The sequence below is a fragment of the Lissotriton vulgaris genome, chromosome 4_1 (assembly GCF_964263255.1).
Source record: "Lissotriton vulgaris chromosome 4_1, aLisVul1.2, whole genome shotgun sequence".
In the NCBI taxonomy this organism is placed as follows: domain Eukaryota; kingdom Metazoa; phylum Chordata; class Amphibia; order Caudata; family Salamandridae; genus Lissotriton; species Lissotriton vulgaris.
The window spans coordinates 1290377835-1290399104 of record NC_141691.1 but is presented as its reverse complement, the minus strand read 5'-3'; the positions used below and the strand labels follow the sequence as shown (position 1 = coordinate 1290399104).

At 45.2% G+C, this 21270-nt stretch overlaps 1 protein-coding gene across 1 annotated transcript in view; it reads right to left on the bottom strand.

Annotated features, from left to right (window-relative positions):
* The window catches only part of CTDP1 (CTD phosphatase 1), a 936891-nt gene that overhangs the window by 550734 nt on the left and 364887 nt on the right, over positions 1-21270 (bottom strand). Inside the window, exon 9 of the mRNA XM_086965522.1 lies at positions 8392-8533. Within this exon, the coding sequence (XP_086821648.1) occupies positions 8392-8533 (142 nt within the window). The remainder of the gene's footprint in view (positions 1-8391; positions 8534-21270) is intronic.

The window sequence follows — 21270 nt, the reverse complement described above, 5'->3', positions numbered from 1 at the left end:
TTCAAAAAGTATTGGAGCGGTAGCACAGTCTCTTTTCTTTTTGAGTGTTATTCTAGGAAAGTCTTGTATTGGCAAAGGCCTTTTCTTTTTTTAATAAACTGTCACTTTACCAGTTACTGGCTCAACATATAGTTTTGACTGGTCTTCTGTGTCGGTGTCTGGGTGAACAAGCCCTTCCTCCACAGTTTTAGGCTTTGGTGCAGTAGCCTTTGGTTTGGCTGTTTTTGGGTCGATATGTTTATTGGGTTCGACCGTTTTTTGTGGTTTGTGATGCTTGTCGACAGGTTTTGTTGGTGGAATGTCTTTGGCTGGCTTCACCACCTTTTTCGGACCGAGCGGATTGGTCGGTTCGACAGTGCCTTCAGGTGTTTTTGGTATTTGAGGTCTCGGCTCTGTGCACTTCTTCGGTTCGAGGTGCTTTGGCTCAACCGCTTTATTTTGTTCCACCCTAGGTTTCACTTTCGGTTCGACGTTAGTGTTGGGCGTAGGCCTTTTACTGTTGTCGACTGTTTTTGTCCCCTTGTCGATAGTCTATGTTACTTTGCTCGATTCGACGTTCTTAGTTTTGGGGTTCGATTCGATGTGCTTTGGTGTCGAATCGATGATCTTTGGCCGCGATGTGGAGTCGACGGCTTTTGGCTTTGGGGTCGACTCAATAGATTTGATGTTAGGTGTCGACTCGACAGTCTCTGGCTTCAAAGGCCGTGTTGGAGCAACGGCCTTAGGCTCGATGACCTTTGGTGTAAATACTTTTTGTTCGACGACTTTCTGTCCGAAGACGGTGCGGTCGACTAGTTTCGGTTTTAATGAAACCGGTGCCGTATGGCGTGTCCTAGAGAGCTCTTTGGATATGTTCTTAGTCAGGCGGTATAGTGGGGCTGTAGAACCTGAATATTGATCTTGGCTATGGCCTGCTGGCGATGCCTCGACCTGAGTCTCTGATATTGGTTCAGTGTCTAAATGGGGCGGTGTACTCCCGGTTCGCCCCTCGTCGTCATCGGAGTCGTCTTCAACAGCTACGTTGTTTTGACCGTCTTCCTCAAGATCGATGATTTGGTCTTCGTCCTCGAAGTAATCATCGGAGTAGTGCTCAGAGTACTGATCTTCGTCTCGATCCGATTCTTCGGCGCTTGCTAGTTCTTCCTCATCGTCTAAGATATTATCGGGCTCTGGTGCCGACCGCTGCATTTCTTGCCTCGCCGCCCGTCGATTCCGGATAGTCTTTTTCGACCGGAACTGGGCACAGGCCAGGCAACTATCTTCTTTGTGATCTGGGGATAAGCATTTGTTGCACATGGGATGCTTATCAGTGTGCGGGAACTTCGAGTTGCACTGCGGGGAGTATTTGAATGGACTTCGTTCCATCGGTGGCTGGTCCACACGGTGTCGAGAAGGCCTCACTGCCCGATTCGACGACCGAAGGGCAATAGATGTTTTGAAAGTGTATCGGTACCGAGCGCAGAAACAATACCGACGGATCCGAAGGCCTTTTGGCCTTTAGAGAAGAGTTTAGTTTATTCCGAACTTAGAGAGTTGGAAAGTACATCCGAACCCAATGGCGGAAAAAAAGAATTTGAGGATGGAGAGGATGCCCATGCGCACTGTAGTCCGAAGGAGGAGCCACCTATCTCGTGATACTTCGAAGACTCTTCCAGGACAACAATGTGCAATCATCCGGACCAAACACTAGGCAGCGATCTATGCAGATATTAATTCAGCAGCCCACATGCCTCGAACACAAAGTTGATTCAGAAAAGGGGGTGGTGATGAACAGAGTGTCTGAATTAAGCAGACCACTCTTACCCAGTCCAAAAGATCAGGGCTTGATCCATCACCGTTTTTTAGCTCACTGCACCATCCCAGCTCAGAACCTGGCTACATGCAAATTAGTCTGTTCCTGTCCCAGTGCATGAAAAACGGTGATGGATCAAGCCCTGATCTGTTGACTGGGTATGAGTGTTCTGTTTAATTCAGATACTCTGTCCATCACCACACCCTTTTCTGAATCGAACACAAAGTTGTCATGTTTCTGCGGTTGTCAGAAACAAATCCCTTCTTGTTTATTCGAGAAAGTTTCTAGTGACATCGGAGTTAGTCGGCACACACAATTTAAGTTTTACATACTTGATAGAGACATACTGACCGCAGTTCTATGTCAAATCGATAGTGCATATTATTCCAATTTGCAGAGCCTATTGGGAATATAGGAACTACATTACACTCTTCAGGATAGGTTGGAAAGGAATTTGGATTGGCCTGCTTGTTGAAGCTTGAACTAATCCGGCATCAACAAGTTTTTAATGTTCAGTCAGGAAAAACTGGTCAGGCTAACTGGTAGGCACATGCAAGGCTTGGAACATGTAGCCAGAAGGGAATCGGTAACTGCTTTACTGAATGTCAGTAATGGCTCTGATGAAGCAGGTCCTAGTTGATGATTCTCAGTCATAGCATTTGTTTTTGTCTCGATGGTGGGCAACTGCAATTCCAGTGTTTCAGATGCTCCCTGAAACACCATCAGACACAAAGCACTTTCCTCTGGTGTTGGTCCAAGTGGAGAGTCAAGCTCTTTTTCAGGAGTGGTGTCTAGCCTACTGCATTTTGCAAACCTAAATACAATGGATCATCAGTAGAACGAGGAGATCGCAATCTATCCCCTTCCTCATTAGCATAAGCGTCCTGAGAGACATTTGATGACTCCTTAACTGGGTCTGAACTGGAGTCACAGAGTGATTAGTCTGCCGGTACTGGTGGGAAAGGCACAGGTCTGAGACTGGAACTCCGTTATATACCCACTTAGCCTGACATAGGCCTGGAACAGGTCGATATTGGTTTGGGGGTCAGAGATCTATGTCAAGATCAGATCATCAACATGTGCTGGCGTAATGGGAGTCAGCATGGAAGGAAATGGCATGGACTCAGTGCTCGGGTACATACAAGTCAGCACTGAAGACTGTATGGGTGTGGTAGCGGGTGCTGAGGGGGCAGACTGCTTTGGTAGCAGATGTTTGACGGGGAAACTCCAGCTGCTCTCTAGGACCCGAAGGTGCACCATTACGAGCAGAAATTGCACCAAAAATCTGCAGCATGATGAATGTGAGGGCAGCTTTCTCCTGCGGGTCGACAATAGGCAAAGAAACTCATGCATGTCGGAAATAATTGTGGAATCAAATCAGATTCAGGAGACTTCAGAAGACTCTTGCACCTTCTCACTAGATTTCAAGAGGAAGGATGAGGTTGAGTCCTACCTGACCTTTTCACAAGTATGGCTAGACTTCGACCTACCAGACAATTTTGAGCTGGAAATTAGATTAACACAGGAGAGGCCTACTGACAAGGAGCCATCCAGCCCATGATCTAGAATGGGAGCAGGGCCTATGCTTCAACAGTCACCTCTTATTATGTTAAGCGATGTAGTTTACGTTCCAAGTCGCAAATCAGCTTAGACTACATGAGGTAACACTTGTCACATGCCTTAAAATTATAGCCGGAGCCCAACACCATAGCTATACCCTGTGACCAACATCCGCATCCTGCAGTCTTTTGCATGGCTTGAATACTGTGGTTTTTGAAAGGGACATAGTTCCCATGCAAACTATGAAAGTTTTTCAAAAGCCTCAGAAGACCAACAAAGTTGGGAGCAGCGCACCAGAAAGAGGTCAAAGGGCATGGAAAGAAATAAACTGATATCAGCACACAGGGGGTTAGGGGGGTACACTTATATGCAACTCTGCTCCCTAGCTTCTGGGCGCGTTACTGAGTCAAAGCAGAGCCATGAAGCACACTACCTACTGGCATGCTGAGGCATTACTGGAAATAGTCTTGGAAACCACTCTGGTGTTTGAGAATATTCTAAAGATGAGGAGCCTGCAGTCGATGCACGCATCAGATTTTTTTTTAAATGCTTTGCCTACTGCATTTTGAGTCAAACGCTCTTTGGCTACACATCAGGAAAATTAATTCTCCCACACATGCAAACTTATAAAAAGCCAACTTCATACAAAAACACTAACAAATGACAACATGGTCACTGTACTTTTCTGAGAGAAGTGCGAGAGAAAATGCTTTGCTCATGTGAAGGTTTACCCTTCATTGGTGGATATATATCATAGAAGTTATAAAAGTGATCAGAGCAGATTTTTAGTTCGCTCTTGAATTCACTGTGCATTACTCAAACTTGACCATGGAAAGCTCCATATTTGTCCTTTAGAATGAACGCGTTCCCTTTTGGCCAAGACCTGCATGTACAGATAGGAGAAGATCGAAAGTTTCTGGGGAGGGGGAATGGGCCTGAGCCATTAATGGGATGAGCCGCTTTGTTGTGACTACTACTACGGGGAGCCAGCACACAGACTTAGAAGTTAGAGAGCTGCATAAACGCATGAGGTTAAAGTATTATCTGGCAACTACATTTTGGATTCATTGTAGCTTCTCGATCACCTAGTTGGATGCTCCATGACCGATGGCACTGGCATAGTCCATATGGGAAAATATTAGGCAGGTTGTGGCTTGTTGAATCCTAAGCAAGGGATAGTTCACCACAACCATCTTATAAGAATGATTCTCTTCTCAACTTAGTTAATTCGAGAGATCGGAGAGAGCTTTTAATCCAAGGCTACACCTAGATGTTTAACTTGGAATTAAGGAGTAGGATCATTGCCAAGTTCTTTAGGGTAGGTGGTGGTAAATTGGCATCTCACTTGCAAGTACCTCCTTTCTTGATTTTGTTTAGTTTGAGGTGCTTTGTTCGCATTCAATAGTCTATGTTAGGTTAGACTGATCCATGACAAAGATCTTCGTAGGTCAAGCTATGAAGTTCTAGGATCGTTTGTTTGCCAACTGCATAGGTTTAGCAACTGAGTTTAAAACTGAATGGGTCTCACACAAGTCTGAGCTCATGTTGAAGTGAAGAGGAGAGATAGAGGATTCTTGCAGGAGTCCAAGGTCCAATGGGGAAGGATCAGAGGTAAAAGAGGAAGAGACAGAATGAGGGATTAGTTACACATGAAGGAATCAATTCAGTTGCGGGACGGTGTTTTGAAACTCAACTTACTCTCTAGAGTGAGTCAGATGGTAGGCTGTATCAAACTTGGTATGAAGATGTAAATGCAACAGTGCCACTACTCCATTCGGGTTAACACTAGTTTTAAGGTCACCCTATATTTCAATGAGCACTGATTCAATCTTGTTTGCATGTGTGAGAATAGATCATTCTTCTCAATGTAGAACAAAGTAGTTGCTAGACGACTAAAATTTTGAGTTATTTTGTAAACAGTGGATAGAAGGTTGAAGGTTATAAGACTATTGTGACACTGGTTGAGTGACAGAGGGTTGAGATGGAGGTCTTTTTTGTCATTACACACAATTTATTTTTCCACGTTTGGAGTTTAAGTAGTTCACAAGGGAATCACATAATTCTTGTGTGGGTGGCTTTCAAGGTTGAGCTTTCAGGTATTAAACGATTATTTCATAAAGTGCGTTGGTTAGGCATGTTGCTTTATACATTAGATAAGATTAGTGGGGCTTAGCTTTTCTGACTTCAGCTTTGCAGATTATTGAATAGTAATGCAGACTAAGTTTGTAAGATGATCAACAAAAATGGGAAATAGTTACACAAAGAAAGTGGGGCAAAGGGACCCACAAAAGGTGAAGGAATGTGCATATGGGAATCATGTGCAACACACACGAAAAAAGGCTAGAAGCAAAATCAGCACCAGAGAGGATGCAAAAACACAGTAAAGGTGGAGAACAAGATGAACAAGCATTGGCATAGCCAATAGGTCTCGCCTTTGGTTTTATTTGAGAAATTTGAGATTCAACCCCCCCCCCAATATTCTCACTGACTAAAGTAAAAGCCTGGGAGGGGCTAAGGAGAGCTCCAATGTCACTGTGGAACAGTTACTGGTATAGGACGTACGTCGGTGAAACGTCACATTATCATTCTGGAGACATAACTAGATGAAGTAAGAAAATGATGGTATCTGAAGTAACACCCTTTTCTGTTCCCACAGGTAAAATGTTAAAGACCATAGAAATTTAGGGGGCTGTGCTTTGTGATTTCCTGTGTGATCTTTGAACAACTTAAAAACAAGTCAGCACTCTAGAGAGTACGGAGTCAATCACGCGAATATCTCATTACAGAGACTGTAGACAAGCAGCTCCCCCTCCTGCGCACATTGAATAATTCAACACTCCTTATAAATGACGTGTCATTCTCATGGCGTCAAGGAGATCTGATTCCACGAATCTGCAGCAGGCTCTGAGCAGATCACTCTATCTGTGTCTGCAGAGACTCGTTTCTGTAAAGGGGAACACACAGGACGCCAGGCACCCGAGCTGCCTGCTGCGTGCACCACTTGGTGAGAAGTGTCGGCTAACACTGCTAGGAAGGAGCCGGTCACTGGTGAAATATGTAGTGTCCCCATTTGCAAATGGATTGAGAAGAAACAAAGGAGCAAAAAAAAAAAAGAGTTTGATGGGAGTAAAGAAATAAAGAATGTAATAGACAGCTAGGTGGGAATAGGTAGGGGCAGTAATTCAAACAGAGGTGGCGTACCCCTGGGATCCTCCCTCAGTCTGATCCTGTTCAACATTTACATGGCCCGGCTCGCACACGTTGCCCGATAGCACAATCTCAACATAATCTCCTACGCCAACGACACTCAGCTGATCCTCTCCTCACCAAGGACCCCATCACCACCAAAGCCAACCTCCACGAAGGAATGAAGGTCGTCGCCAACTGGATGAAGACCAGCTGTCTGAAGCTGAACTCGGACAAGACGGAGGTCCTCATCCTCGGCTCCAACCCTTTAGCCTGGGATGACTCCTGGTGGCCGAAAGCACTGGGGGCAGCCCGACACCCATCGACCACGCACGCAAACTGGGAATCATCCTCGACTCAACGCTCTCAATGACCAAGCAAGTCAACACCGTCTTCTCCTCCTCCTGCTTCAACACCCTCCGCATGCTCCGCAAGATCTACAGATGGATCCCGACAGATACAAGAAAGACAGTCACCCAGGACCTCGTCAGCAGCAGACTCGACTACGGAAACGCCCTCTACGCGGGAGCCCCGACCAAGCTCATCAAACTACTACAACGCATCCAAATCACCTCGGCACGACTGATCCTCGACGTACCACGCCACGGCCACATCACCCCCACCTGAGAAGCCTGCACTGGCTCCCTGTCAACAAGAGGATATCCTTTAAGCTCCTCACCCACGCACACAAGGCACTCCACAAGACCAGCCCAGCCTCCCTCAACAGACGGCTCCTTCTACATCCCCAACCGCCAGCTACGCTAAGCCGACCTCACTCGCCACCGTCCCGCGCATCGCGCATCCGAAGAACAACCACCGGTGGGAGATCCTTCTCCCACCTCGCCGCCAAGACATGGAACACCCTCCCACTGAGCCTACGACAGACCCAAGACCCGCTGACCATCAGGAGGATACTCAAGACCTGGCTGTTCAATCAGTAGCACCCCCAGCACCTTGAGACCCTCGCGGGTATGTAGTGCTCTTTACAAATGATTGATTGAAACAAGAGTGAAAATGAACGAAGAAATAGAAAGTGAGAGGCAAATACAAGTAAAAAAAAATAAAACAAAGCAGAATGAATGGGTGAGTGGATTTTAAACAAGAGGAAGATCACGCGGCCGCAAAAGTTAATTGTTGTGATAGAGAGGAGGAGCAGGAGGTGAGCCCGCGAGTGGTGCGTGCGCAGTCTGCTAATTTTCAAGCACTGCACTGGTGGCGCGCCCCTGCCCGCTTCCGCAAGGTGGATGCCTCAACAAGCACCAGTGTGTGCTTGAAAATGAGCAGAGAGACGGCTAAAGGCCCTCCTATTCAGCACATGTGCACTACATAGGCGAGACCTAAAAATGGGAGAGCAAGAGCAATACAACAAGGAGAACAAGCTGGAACAGAGCATGTAGGCGAGGGCTGCCTTGGCTACCAAGGAGTGTGTGAAGATTGAAATATGAATACACTGATTGCTAGCTGGTATGTCGGAAAGAAGAAAATGGCAATGGAATGAGGGTTCTACAACATTGTGGATTGCTATCCAGTCTATAGACAGTTAATGGGGATGGGAGAACTCATAGTCAAAGAGTTTTGTTCTAGTCACTAAGCAAGACTCAAAAAGTACTCAGTGAAGAGGACAGGTAAGCTGTACTGACATGGAGTTGTGCTAGTGATGCTCCACGGCCCTGCCACAAAGTCAGGCAAGATAAGCAGGCATTATAGCGTAAGGGTTTTGCTATCATGTGCAAAGCTGATGAGCTTACGGATATAACAAAACAAGGCACAAGTTAGTTTGCCACTACTGTATTCATCCCAAATTACAATGTACTCTTTTTTTAATGTTTTATTCCAAGAAAATCACTGTTTACCTTTGTGTTTTGATGTAGTCTTCTTTCAAAGGAAAGAGCTGCTCCTCTACCTTTTCCCATCGTTCCAAGCAGCTCCAAAGCCAATCTGGGTTCACAACGTAGAGGTGTTCATCACCCTGCGCTTGCCGCACCTTTTCTGTACCTAATAATGATAAATGTTGCCATTTTAGTCATCAATTACTAGACAAATACACAGCTCACATGCTTGTCCAACACATTACACCCTCTTAATTCTCCGTTAATTGCAAACTTAAGTCCTCATCAAAAACGCCTTACCGCATTCTCTCTTGATGGGTAGACTTACTTGAATAGTCAGTTTGTTAGAACTTTTTGTAAATAAAAAAATTGTTACCTCAAAATTGCAACTGAGCTAGTCAAGAGGAATCTGTACAAAGCAAAACAAACTTCTGTGTAAAATCTGCATATATATATATATATATATATATATATATATATATATATATATAGGTCTGAAAAACCCAAAGGTTACAGGGACGTTATAATTAGGATGACACTTCACTCATACCAAATCAGCAAAAGTCAGCCATTAAAGTTAGTGACCTAACCATAACTCGCGCCCCGCAATGCACTGCTTATGACCTCACGTATTACATCACTCATGACATGGTCAGTGACCTCACTGACATCTCAAATTACATCACTGATGACACCATCCACAAAATCTGACACACCCACTCGCACCCTATGTAACCTTTCATACACCCACTTCAACTTCCACACTACCATTCTCAAACTCATTCACACACCCATACCAGTACTTACACAGCCACTCACTGATTCATAGATGAACACATCCACTCACTCACCGATACAGCATCTCACACACCTACCTAATACAGCCACTGATATATCCACTCATACATCCATAAACATACAGTCAGTCATCCATAGAGCTACTCACTCACCCATACAGTCCATCACACAGCCACTTACTCACCCATACAGTTACACATACACTCACTCACACAGATACTAACAAGTGCTAACTTATACAGTCACTTACATAAGCACACACTCACCCAAGCAGCCACTTTCTCATTCAATCACTCGCCCATACAGTTAGTCACATACCCCATCACTCACCTATACTGCCTTTCACATACCTAGTTACTCACCCATATACCATGACACATGCACTCGATCACAGACACAGCCATACACAGACACACTCACCCATACAGCCCCTCACATACACACTGCCAGACCTATACAGCCCATGACTCACCCACTCACTGATCAATACAGGCAGTCACCCACACAGACACTCTGACACCCATAAAGGTACTCAGACAACCAGTCACGCACCATACAGAAACTTACGTACCCACTCACACTCATAAAGTCACTTAGACACCAACTGAAAGACAGATACAGACATTCACACAACCAGTCACTCACCCATACATTCACTGAGATACCTAATCAAAGATTGCTTTATTCGATTTTAAACATAAAAACCATAAAAGCACAATTAAAAAAGTGAAAACACATTGTCATAGTTTACAAAAAATCCCAAAACGATCAAAGTGATGAATTAAAAACAATTGACAGATTTCGTTCAGTTCATCGAAGTCCTGTATCTAATGACAGTTTTTAAAAACAAGGACACGGAATACATAGTCAAATCATCTTCCAGCATCTGTAATCTTAAAAGAGCTGTTCTGCATGGTCTCAAACCCCATTTTCGCATCATCGGGATCAGAAATCTTTTCCTCTGCAAGGTATAGAATTTACAAAACAATATACATTGTAACATCGATTGTACTGAAATATCATCACAGGGAAATATCAAATTTTACCTAATCACTCACTTACACAGTTAGTCACACACCCACTGAATCATCCAATCAGGCACTCATACACCAACTGATTCACTAATACATCTTGGTAAATATATTTAATGGTCACACTTTTTTAAAACACTCACTGGATGATGTAATCAGTATTGTCATTGACCAGGTCATGAATGATGTAATATGTGAGGTCATAAATAACGTCCCTGTAACCTTTCTTTTTTATATTGAATTTCTATTGTTTATGAAGTAGTAGTCACGTTTGCATAGTAGTGGAGAAAGGGAGTGGGCCCGACCAGCTCTCAGGAATCCCACTGTGTAAGACTTACAGGAGGTACCAGGAGGGCTTCTTGGCCCCCAAGGAGCCTCAGGAGTAAAGTGGACTTCATCCCCCAACGAGTAATGTACCAAGAGCAATGTTTGCAGAGGGGGCATGGCCTACAAAGACGTCTTAGCAATCGTGCTGTGTGGGACTCACTGGAGGTAACAGGAGGGGTATTTCCTGAGGTCCTCAGGAGGCAAGGGGACGTCACACCCCTCCCCCCCCACCAGCATTGCGCTTAGAGGAGCGTTCGAAGGGTGGTAGAGAAAGGGAGTGTGGCCTCCAAGTCCTCTCAGCAATACAGCTGTCTGGGACTTACTGGAGGTAACAGAAGGTGTTCAAGGACCCCAAGAACACCTCAGCATCCAAGGGTACTCCATGCCCCAACCACCACTGCGCCAGTAGGTGAGTTTGCAGAGTGGTGGTGAAGGTGGCATGCCTCCAGTGTATTGCCAGAGGTTTTTAAAACAATATATATTTTTAAGGAAGGAGGCTGCATGCGCCCCCACATTTTTTTAATTAATACTAGGGTAGGGAGGGCGTGCAGCCCCCTTTTCCTAGCCTGTTTTGGCCCCGGGAAACCCATCTCCTGGGGCTCAGCCTTTTACAGCTGGGGGAGGGGGCTACGCATCCCCCATTCCTGGGCGAATTGAGCTCCAGGGACCCCATCCCCCAGGCCTGCCCATTTAAAATGGGAACGCGGGGAGCCTCAAGGCCCCCGCAGTTCTTGCCGGCTCCCCACCTCCTTCAGGAGCCGGTACTGCTTTTACACATAATATGCAGCTCCGTGTGTAAAGGCAATTTTGCTCCGCTTCTAGTAAACAAGAGCATTTTCTGCTCTTGGTTACCACATTTTTTTTTAAATAAAAATTTGGAGACTTTTTGGGCCGAGGGTCCATGCGACCACTGTGCACCAAATTACAGTAAAGTCCCGGAGAGGTGGCAGTCCCCGGGCTGGGGGTGGGGCGGCATTTATAATGAAATAAGTCCTGGGAAAGTGGCAGTCCACGGGACAGCAAGGGAGACCATAAGGGCCTCCCCCTCCATAATATGCTAGGAAGCTCCATGGAGGTGGTGGTCCCCGGGGCATAATAAGCCCCAGGAGGAGGGGCCTTTGCACCCCCTCCCATATTAAAACAATGCCCCCAGAACCTGGCCCACCTAGGGGCTGATAAAAAATGAAGTGCAGGAGCCTGCACTTCCTTTTTCCTATTAATTTCCAGCCAGATCCTCAGATCCAGACGAAAATGTTTTTAAAAAACTGCTTTTTTTCGTGTAATTCTGTACAGCAGTTTAGGCTATGGCTGTGTTAAAAAAATGAAAAATCTCCATAGACATAACAAGGGGATAACGCGTTCTGGGATAACCCTTTTTTCCCCTCAGCCCGCCCTGGACGGATCACTCTGAAACTTTTTAACAGCGCTGAACCAAAAAGCTGACTTTTTCTGAAAATTTCGTGAAAATTCGTCAAGCGGCATCAAAGTTATTGGCAAAACAAAAAAAGTTTTCCCATGGAAACTTTGGACCCAACTAAAACCTATTAGAAAACTTCTATCTATATATCTATAGCTGCCAAGATCTGCCATGAGGGACACCTTCAACAAGCCATGGCCCCAGCTTCAATGATGTGACTTAGTGTTCTTTACCATAGTTGGTAGGGCACAAAAATGATCTACATAGATACCAGCAGGTTCTGCTGAGGCAGGACAACACAAATAGCAAGACACCTGAAGGGCAAGGATTAAAGAGGCTAATACCGTCAGACTCCCACCGCTAAATGAACTTCGTCCTGCTAGCTGTGCAGACATTTTGTGGCAGACTTCCAGCTGCCTAAACTGCATCTGTGACCTCATCAGGAAGTCACAAGTGATCCAACAGGTACCACTCAGACTTCACATATGCAGACCATCCTCCTGCAACAGCAGAGCCAACTTGACCCTCAAGTAGCGCTTGTGGGTACACAGAACTTTAAGATGGAAAAAGGCATCTAGGTGCACCAACCAATCTCCTGAATTCAATGTCAACAGAATCTGGCCCAGGGACAGCATCTTGCACTTGTCCTGCCAGATGAACAGTTTTAGAAGGCAGACGTCCAGGAAAGGCCTTGGGCCTTCATAGGGACCAAAAAGTAACTGCAGCAAAATAGTGATCCTGTCTTTCGTGGGCACCATTTTCTCTGACTCCTTTTGCCAGCAAAGCAAGGAGTTTGGCTTCCAAGATTGAGGCATGAGCCAGCGAGCATGCGCTGAAGGAAGGCGAGTGGTCTGGAGGTGAGAATAGGAAGGGAAAGGTGTAGCCCAGAAGGGTAGGCTGGATCACCCAGTGGTCTGATGTGATCACAAACTACTAGCGGACTTAACAGGAGACCCTTTCCTCTCTCCAGAAGATGGTGTTCCAAGTGGGTGGTCAGAGAGCTTTTGAGTCGCAGAGGGCGGTGGGGAATGGATCTGCTGCTGGTGATGCTTTATAGATCCACCTTGGCTATGAAAAGAGCAATACATTTGATGTGGCATATTGCTGGGTTGAGACCACTGTTGTGGCAGAACTGCAAACCCCTAGAATAAACTCTGAACTACCAATATTGTTGGCAAGACTGCGGTACATGAAGGCAGGCACAAGCATAGCCCTGCTGTTCTTCAAATGTGCAATGTAGAGTCCACCATCTTGCCAAATACATACTCAGCATCAATAGGCATTCATGACATACCCTGAAAATCTAGAGGAATGTATCCAAGCTTGTCAAAGTAGTCTAACAGTCATGCCAATAAACCAAGAAACTGTGTCAATGGAATCGATTCTACACTTCTAGATGTGCTTCGATACATCCAGGCAATCTCTCGCCAGGTCAGAGAATGGCTTCTTCATATTTTCTGGCAGGCTGACAATTTTAAGTGTCAATTGTTCCCATATGGAATGGGCATATCAGCCTAAAAGGAAGGTGATGTTAGTTGTTCAAAGAGCTAAGCCACAAAAGGCAATATCTTTGCAAACCAAGGAGTCAAGCTTTTTGGATTACCTGTCTGAAGGAGTGACAGGAAAGGTGTTTGAGTTCTGTTTTGAAGACGTAACCCACAGGAGGGTAAAAAGTGCACATCACCCACAGGAGGTCTGTATGCAGACTGCTGGCCCCAAAAAAGGTTTCTCCATGAGGATCTCATTAAAAACAGGTGGAAGGAAGGGTACTAGATAACATGCAGAGAATTGAAATAATTCACTTCTAAAGAAGGCTGTTCCAAGAATGGCTGTTGCAAAAGAGGAGTGCGCCTCTGGAGCAGGGTCAAACGGTAGGAACGGTTTCCTTCTGGTGAAGTAGCTAGACCATAGCAGTCACATTAGTCCAGGTAAGTGCCAGCATCAGTAGTCTAAGATGGCAGGAGATGATCAGCTTCTGAGTCATCATTCACCATTAGGCGATAGTCATTACCCGCCACAATCAAGGCATTTGAATCTGAACTGAAAATCTCCAAGCGGGAGAGCCTTAACCTTCGCCTTCACAACTTGGATGATACTCTCCTTTGCTGGCATCTGAGTCGACTATATGGACGGCCTCATATTGACTTTGAAAGCAGAGCTAAAGGAGGGCCCAAATAAAAGCGGTCTGGTGCCCAGCTGTTTCCTAAGGCACAGGTTCCTTTGACAACTCGGTTCAATGATGTCCTGTGGTCCATACTCACTCAAGTCACCATGTCTGCAGCAAATGATGAGTCCAAAGGGATGTTGAACCCTCCTGAACAAATCCAGCATCTGTAGTTTAAGCAGTCAACCTGCCTGGGGGGGGCTGAAGGTCTTCATCTTAAGCACTGAGGATTCACCAAGCGTAGAGGAACAGACTGGCATTGACAAATGTTGAGACCCTTGATGGTCCACAGAAGTAAAGCTCTTCCTTGAGGAAGAGGAGGACTTCTCCTTTATATGGTGCTTCATATACTTCTTGTGGGAAGATCTCTAATGAGAGAAATCCCTGTAAGGGCACTTGGCTTTATTAGCAAACCACTTGTCTGTCTTTAGCCATGCAGGTCATATCAAAGAAGAGCATTGATTCCCAGATGACCTTTAGCTGCATGGAGGTACCTAGTCTCAGGCTCTGGCATCATGACCCAACCACAGACAACACATACAGCTGCTGTGGCATCCCAAAGGACACAGTCCTGCAGCACCATCTACAGGACTTGAAGCCTATGGTTCTTTGAGAAGGCATATTACGTAGTCTCTGTCAAACAGCTGAGTAAGCAGACAGTGTGCACCAGAGAGCTCGGAATCAAATGGAGGCTGAGCAGAAAAAAAGGAAACCTCAGTGTGCAGGTTGGCACCATAATATACTACAGTGTTCTTACATCCCCAAGAGGAGTACCAGCTGGAGACATGTGGTGCTACCTGCCCTTGCAGGGGAGTGTACTCGACTAGGCTGTAGCCTATACTGAGTATTCATAAGGTGACAAATATGCATGAAGATCCATTCATCACAAGTCTTCTCTCTATACAATTATTGTACCTGTCAGAAGAATTCATGATACAAGGTCTTCTAAAATAAAAACCCATGTTCATATTTTGAGCATGTTGTTAGGCGCACATGAAATGGAAGTGCCTCCTGTTTTAAAAGAAAACAGGCATTATAATCGATTTCATACTCCTGTTATCTAGCTCCTAAGGATGAAAGGTTGAGATGTATTAAACCTTTGAGCTTTCTACAGCCCTTGGTCTGAGGAATCAAATGAGTATTCCATGCTTGAAATAATTAGGGTGAGGGAAAAAAGTGGAAATTGTACATGATATTGTTAGGAAAATTACTAACCACTGGTCTCTAAGACGGCAGAATTAGTAGGTATGTGTAAGTAATCTTACAAACACTATCCTCTGTCCCTGCCGCTTCGTTGCAACATCTCTTGATTTTATCGTGTTGTGCTTGAGAGGGACTGTACTATCAGAAATTTAACAACCAACAATGTAATAATATCCCTTATTTCTAGAGCCTCTTTCATCAGAAATGATCGCTTCATGCACTCGAAATATGATCCCAAACGAAAAAAGATCTGAAGAAGGCACCTAAATATTACATGATGGAAGTCCATATTTTGAAAATCGCTGTGTAGTAAGTCATATCTCGTATAAGTAAGAGTGGGAAAATACATGCTCATTGGTAGGGGTGCTCAATGTGCCCTAGGGCCCCCACCTCCCAAGCCCCAGGCAGGCATGTTTAGGTACTATTATGATTTTCACTTCACAAGCAACTCCTCCAATCCTCTGAACATATGTTAATGCAGTGGTGTTGGAACAATTGTGTGGTGCTGCCAGGCAGTGTTACAATTCTGAACAGAGGGATTGTGAACAATCCAATCGTCACACAAAACAAAGTGTTAAAAATGAGCCATGTCCATTCAGCAGAGGGGTGAGCGTGTAGTAGGAGGTAGTTGGTGATGCATTTTGGAACACACTTATGCAAGTAAAGTACTACAGAATGGTGTGGGAGTGCCCTGTCATTTACAGACAGCACATGTTTCATTGAAATGGCCGCTAAACTTGCACATACATGCCGTTTTACTGGTAAAACTGTACAGCGCACAATGGTAAGTAGAAATCTACTTTGAGCAAATATTTTATTATCATTTGCGTATCACCAACATAATTCACTTTACAAAATCCTCTTTAAATCATCAATTTGTCAGAAGGCATATCTATTGATACTTGACCTCTATCCGACTGTTAACAAGGATGGTTATTGTGGGGGTGCTTCAGCAGCCCTGCAACCCTACTTCCACCGTGGGTTCCACGTTTGTACACATGCATATGAACCATAAACCCTTCTTTCAGTCCTCCAAGCACAGCCACACAGTTAGTTCCTCTGTACACCGCACTTTAGCGGCTCCGGACAACTGAACGGTCTTTTGCAGGACCGTGAAATACAGTGCTGCGCGGTGCCTGGACTTCGGGATACTGCCGTAAACCATCGATCGGTGCTGCCGCAAAGACCCCACACAGGGTTTCCTTCAGAACAAAATCGGTGAAAGAAAAGACGAGAACAAAACAGAGCTGCTCCAGCAACAGGAAGGAGGGGGCCGCTCAAGGTTAGGGCGACCAGAAACAAAGAGCACGTCAGTGAAGCTTTTATCAGCGCCGCACGCCTCTCAGCAGACTCCCCATGCATTCCACGAGGCGCGCGGCGTGATCCGGTCCTTTCTGCCATGCTGTGGAGAAAAGACCTGGCCGTGCACAACGTTATCCTATGGGGAAACGCTGCACGCGGCCAGGTCTTGTCGAAACACTGGTTTTTGAGCTGAGACGCTGACTATAGTTCTCGCTGCGAGAACGCGCTTCGCGCGCGTTCATCGTAGCAAGACCTAAAAAGCTGGTCCAGCGCATGCAGATAGTGAAAAACGCGGCAGCTAGGTTTGTTCTCGATGCCCCTAGATTATCCTCTGCCTCCCTAGCCAGAAAAAACCTGCACTGGCTCCCTATTCAGTCCAGGATTAATTTTAAGATCCTCTGCTTCACCTATGGTGCCCTCCATGGAATAGGTGCGTAAGATAACAGGTCTCTTTTATCCCCCTATTCTCCTAGCAGAACCTTACGTTCCGCCAATAAAAATCCTCGGTCCGTTCCCAGAGTTCTCAAAGCCAGATGGGGAGAGAGGGCTTTCTCCTCGCTTGCACCCAGACTGTGGAACACACTTCCTGCTGAACTAAAAGTGAAAACATCCATCATGCTTTTCCGCAAGGCACTAAAAACTTGGCTTTTTGCAGAGGCCTACTTGTAGTTCGGCATCATCTCACACTATAAGCAATCTGTACCATCTTCTTAGGCGCCTTCATGCCCTTGGGCTAAGTTGCGAGTTATAGGTTTCATTTCATTCATTCATTCATTCATTCATTCATTCATTCATTCATTCATTCATTCATTCATTCAGGGATCCTCTCTGCCCTATTAAGATGTAGCCTGATGGAAAAATTGACTCACTCAAGCATGCATACATTACCTCTGCCCGCATTGTCTGCTTCTGGGACATGGATATAACAAAATATCTGCTATGTGAAAGTGCCTACTTCCACAGGCACATTACCTCTTTTGAAATATCAATTGGTAGTGGGCCCCAGAGACTTCCTCAAGGAAAGTACAGCAATGAGCTTCCCTTTCTAATATTTGATTATGAACTTGAATAACTTACTGATTCATGCTAAAATTACTCAACTTTAAAAACACTATGCACATAATTTATGTTAATCTGTGGAAGAAGTTACTACCTTCCATAACACACTTTCTGATGGATAGACTATCTAAACACAAATTCTAGGGTGTGGCCCTGTTGGATGATGTCCAGCACCCATTTGTCCTTTGTGATGGCTTGCCATGGATTTAGAAATGGAGAGAGCTGATGGGACCGCAGAGGCTGAAAACGAGATGAGGTGACTGGCATTAGACAATCACGGACATCTAGAGGAAACCTGCGATTTTCCTCGTCCTGCAGGCTTTCGTCTAGCTGATTGTATGACAGATTGGAAGCACAAAACGGCTGCTGTTGCAGTCCACCACCTTGTAGTCTGTAACTCTGCTGAGTATGTCTGTATTATGAAAAAACAGGGTTAGACCCAATAAAGTCAATGGGGACCTGGGTAACAATTAGAATGAAAGGAAGGGGTCCTCAGACGTAAAACAAAGAAATGTATAAGTTCATTTCATTGTATTGAATTAATTCAAAGAACAAAGTTATTGGATGCAAGGAGAGTTTAATTCAACATTGCATATATATCCTATTCAAATAGGTTTGAATTCATATTACAATTGACAAATTTCTTAGCAAGTGTGTACCCACATTCAAAACAGGGAGGGGTGAAGTGAGGGAAGTGTCGGGGATAGGATAGACGTGGTCTGAATCATTCAGTGACAGAATTTATTCATAATCTGAAAAATAACTACAAGTGGTCCCTTATGGTAAAGGCCACATCATGAGGCTCAAAAAGAGTCCAAATTATAACTGGCAAAAACGGCCTAACTCTGTTAAGGCAATGAATGTCTAGATTGGGACCGGAGTTGGTAGAGGGTTGTGTAGTCGTCTACGTTTCGACCCAAACAGGCAGTAGAATCTTTTCCTTACGGGCGGGTCTTCATCAGGACAAGGAAGTTGTGGGTGGGCAAACTCCTAGGGAACAATTAAAAAACTAATTAGAAACCAACCCTACCAGTTATGAATTCAAAGGAGGGTGGAGCAAAGTAGACAGTTAAAAAAACGTGTTTTCTTTCTGGGTCTAATTCCCACATGGTTAAGTTGTACATTCAACAAAAGACTAGTTCTCACCTTTCGCCTTGTACCCAAGGAAGTCTGACGATAATTTCGTGCCTAACATCAGCAGTGGGGGTCCTAACAAAAGAAAAAGCGATTGTGGAGAAGGAGTTGGGATTGGGTGATGGTGAAACTGATCCAGCATTAACTGTAGACCAAAGTCGGGCCATACCCCTAGAACCAAATATTGTGATTACTAAACCAACAATCGTAGCCGAAGCACAACAAACTGTTACATTACCCCAACTGGAATCCCCAATTCACCATAAGGACAGTACACATTGTCGTTCGCTACAGAAGGTGCCCAGAAAGAGAAAGAGCAAGTCACTTAAACACTCGGTTCAGAGGAAAATAGTCAGCTCTGAAGCCCCTCTTCTGGATCAAGGCCTCAGGGAACAAATAGGGAAAATTGTGGAAGATTTGTTTACCTCACGAGTGGAACCTGTGCTTATGAATATGGCTAAAGACATTGTGGACCCTTAATTCCTGTGTAGCTGGTTTACTGTCTAAATGTGAGAAAATTGACATGCTTCTTAAACAACATACAGGGGATAAGGGATGTTCCATCCAACCCCAAGCCCAGACTATAATTAGACCCATGGCGGAAAATGTGATTTTGGGACAGAAACCCAGTATGCTCGCAAATGTGACTAGAGAAGAGGGCAAAGATCGGCAGGGTCCTAAGGGGAGTGGGTCTGTAAGTCTTACCCCAGAAGTTAATACTTTGTTTAACCAGGCACAAGCAAGTACTAGGCAGAGCTCACAACATGGCAGATTTTTAGAACTGCCCCCGGAGGCCGCCCCTTTGGTGGCCGTTTTCACTGGGGTCCCCCCGTTAAGAGGGAGCACTATGGAGACAACTCATGATCTTATGGAGCTAGCTAGGCAGTGGTGCCTACAGTTCAGTACTGGAGGACATGATATTATACACTCTGTCATTATGGCAAGAAGGGTTAGCTGGGTAGGGCGTTGCCCGAAAAATATCCCGGGGGACTGTGTGGTGGTAAATTTTAACAATTGGGCCAGCGTTGAGAGAGTGCTGTGGGATGCCTCAGACTTGGTCAATCAGGGCATTAGACCATTACCCCTCGGGTTTTTCTATCTCCCAGTTAGGCCACATACTCACCAACAGAGAGCTAAACGGGAACAACTTCACCCCACCAACATGCACATGTTTTCATATCAGAACATGGAAAACCAACACTCAAGATCTGCACAAGGGCTGTCTGGGAGGGTGGAAAATCTGTTTACAACTATAACTCCTGTTCCCCCGTCTGGCCCCCAACCTAGGGGGGAGATAACTTTATCTAACCGATTCTCCCCACTGTCCCAGATGGAGTCTAATGACTGACAACCTAGTGCCCCGTTAAAAACCGGGAAGGCGGTAGGAGTCACTAGCGAGAGAACTTCTTGTAAACTCCTGGGCTGGAATGTGGCAGGTATTAGATCAAAAGCCACAGATCCCATTTGGCTGAAGTTTGTAAGGCAGTTTGATATTCTTGCTTTTCAGGAAACCTGGGAGGTACTGCCAAGCTTCATTCTGGATGGTTACCTTAATTTCTCAACCCAGCTGCATCAGGAACGGCAGGGAGATCATAGATTTAGCCGGTACTTTTAAAAAACTCGATGCGGTCTCTTCAAATTTTCTAATAATCGAATGGACTGCCCCTGATCAACAGAAATATGTGTTAATTAACTTATATAATTCTAAGGAAGGCTCTCAACAGGCGGAGGATATTAACTCCTTGGACCAATTTTTGTCAGTTTTTAAGTTAGATCAGACTTGTGCACCAGAAGTCTTACTTCTTGGAGATTCTAATATACATCCACGCCTATGGGACTCTTATGGAGAGGATCAAGAGTGGTCATTGAACGGGGGGGCTCCTCATTTTAAGCATAGTAAACAGGGGGAAGCTCTTGAGGAAGTCCTTTCCAACATGAACCTATTGGAACCTGGCAGGAGCGGGGGTCTGGATAGGGCCCCCACTTTCATAGGTCGTCGAGCTAATTCAGTGATTGACTAAATTTTTGTTTCTCCGATAGTTCTGGCTAAGACTTTGTATTATAGAGTGGTGACGTCAACTTTTAGCGATCATAACCCAGTCCTATTGGAAATTGAGGCGGAGGGTTGTTTGTCACTAATGTAGGGAGCCTGACGTCAACGGGTTTAACCACAAAAGATCAAGGCAGATGTATGGGAGTTTGTGGTGGCAGAGGCCTTTTTTGAAGATCTTGCCTCTAAAACTGAGGCAAACCTTGCTATCTGCCTGGATGGAGCTACTTCACCCACTGATACCATTATAGCTTATGAAGCAGTCTGTAAACAGATTGCCGAGAAACCACAGGTAGATAGTAGAGCAGGCACAAGGAAGACCCATAAATGGTTTGACAAGAGTTGTTTCAAGGCCCACAGGGCTCTTTTTAAAGCTCTTAAGCAACACCAAGGGATAGGGATCTAGTCGCCTCCCTCC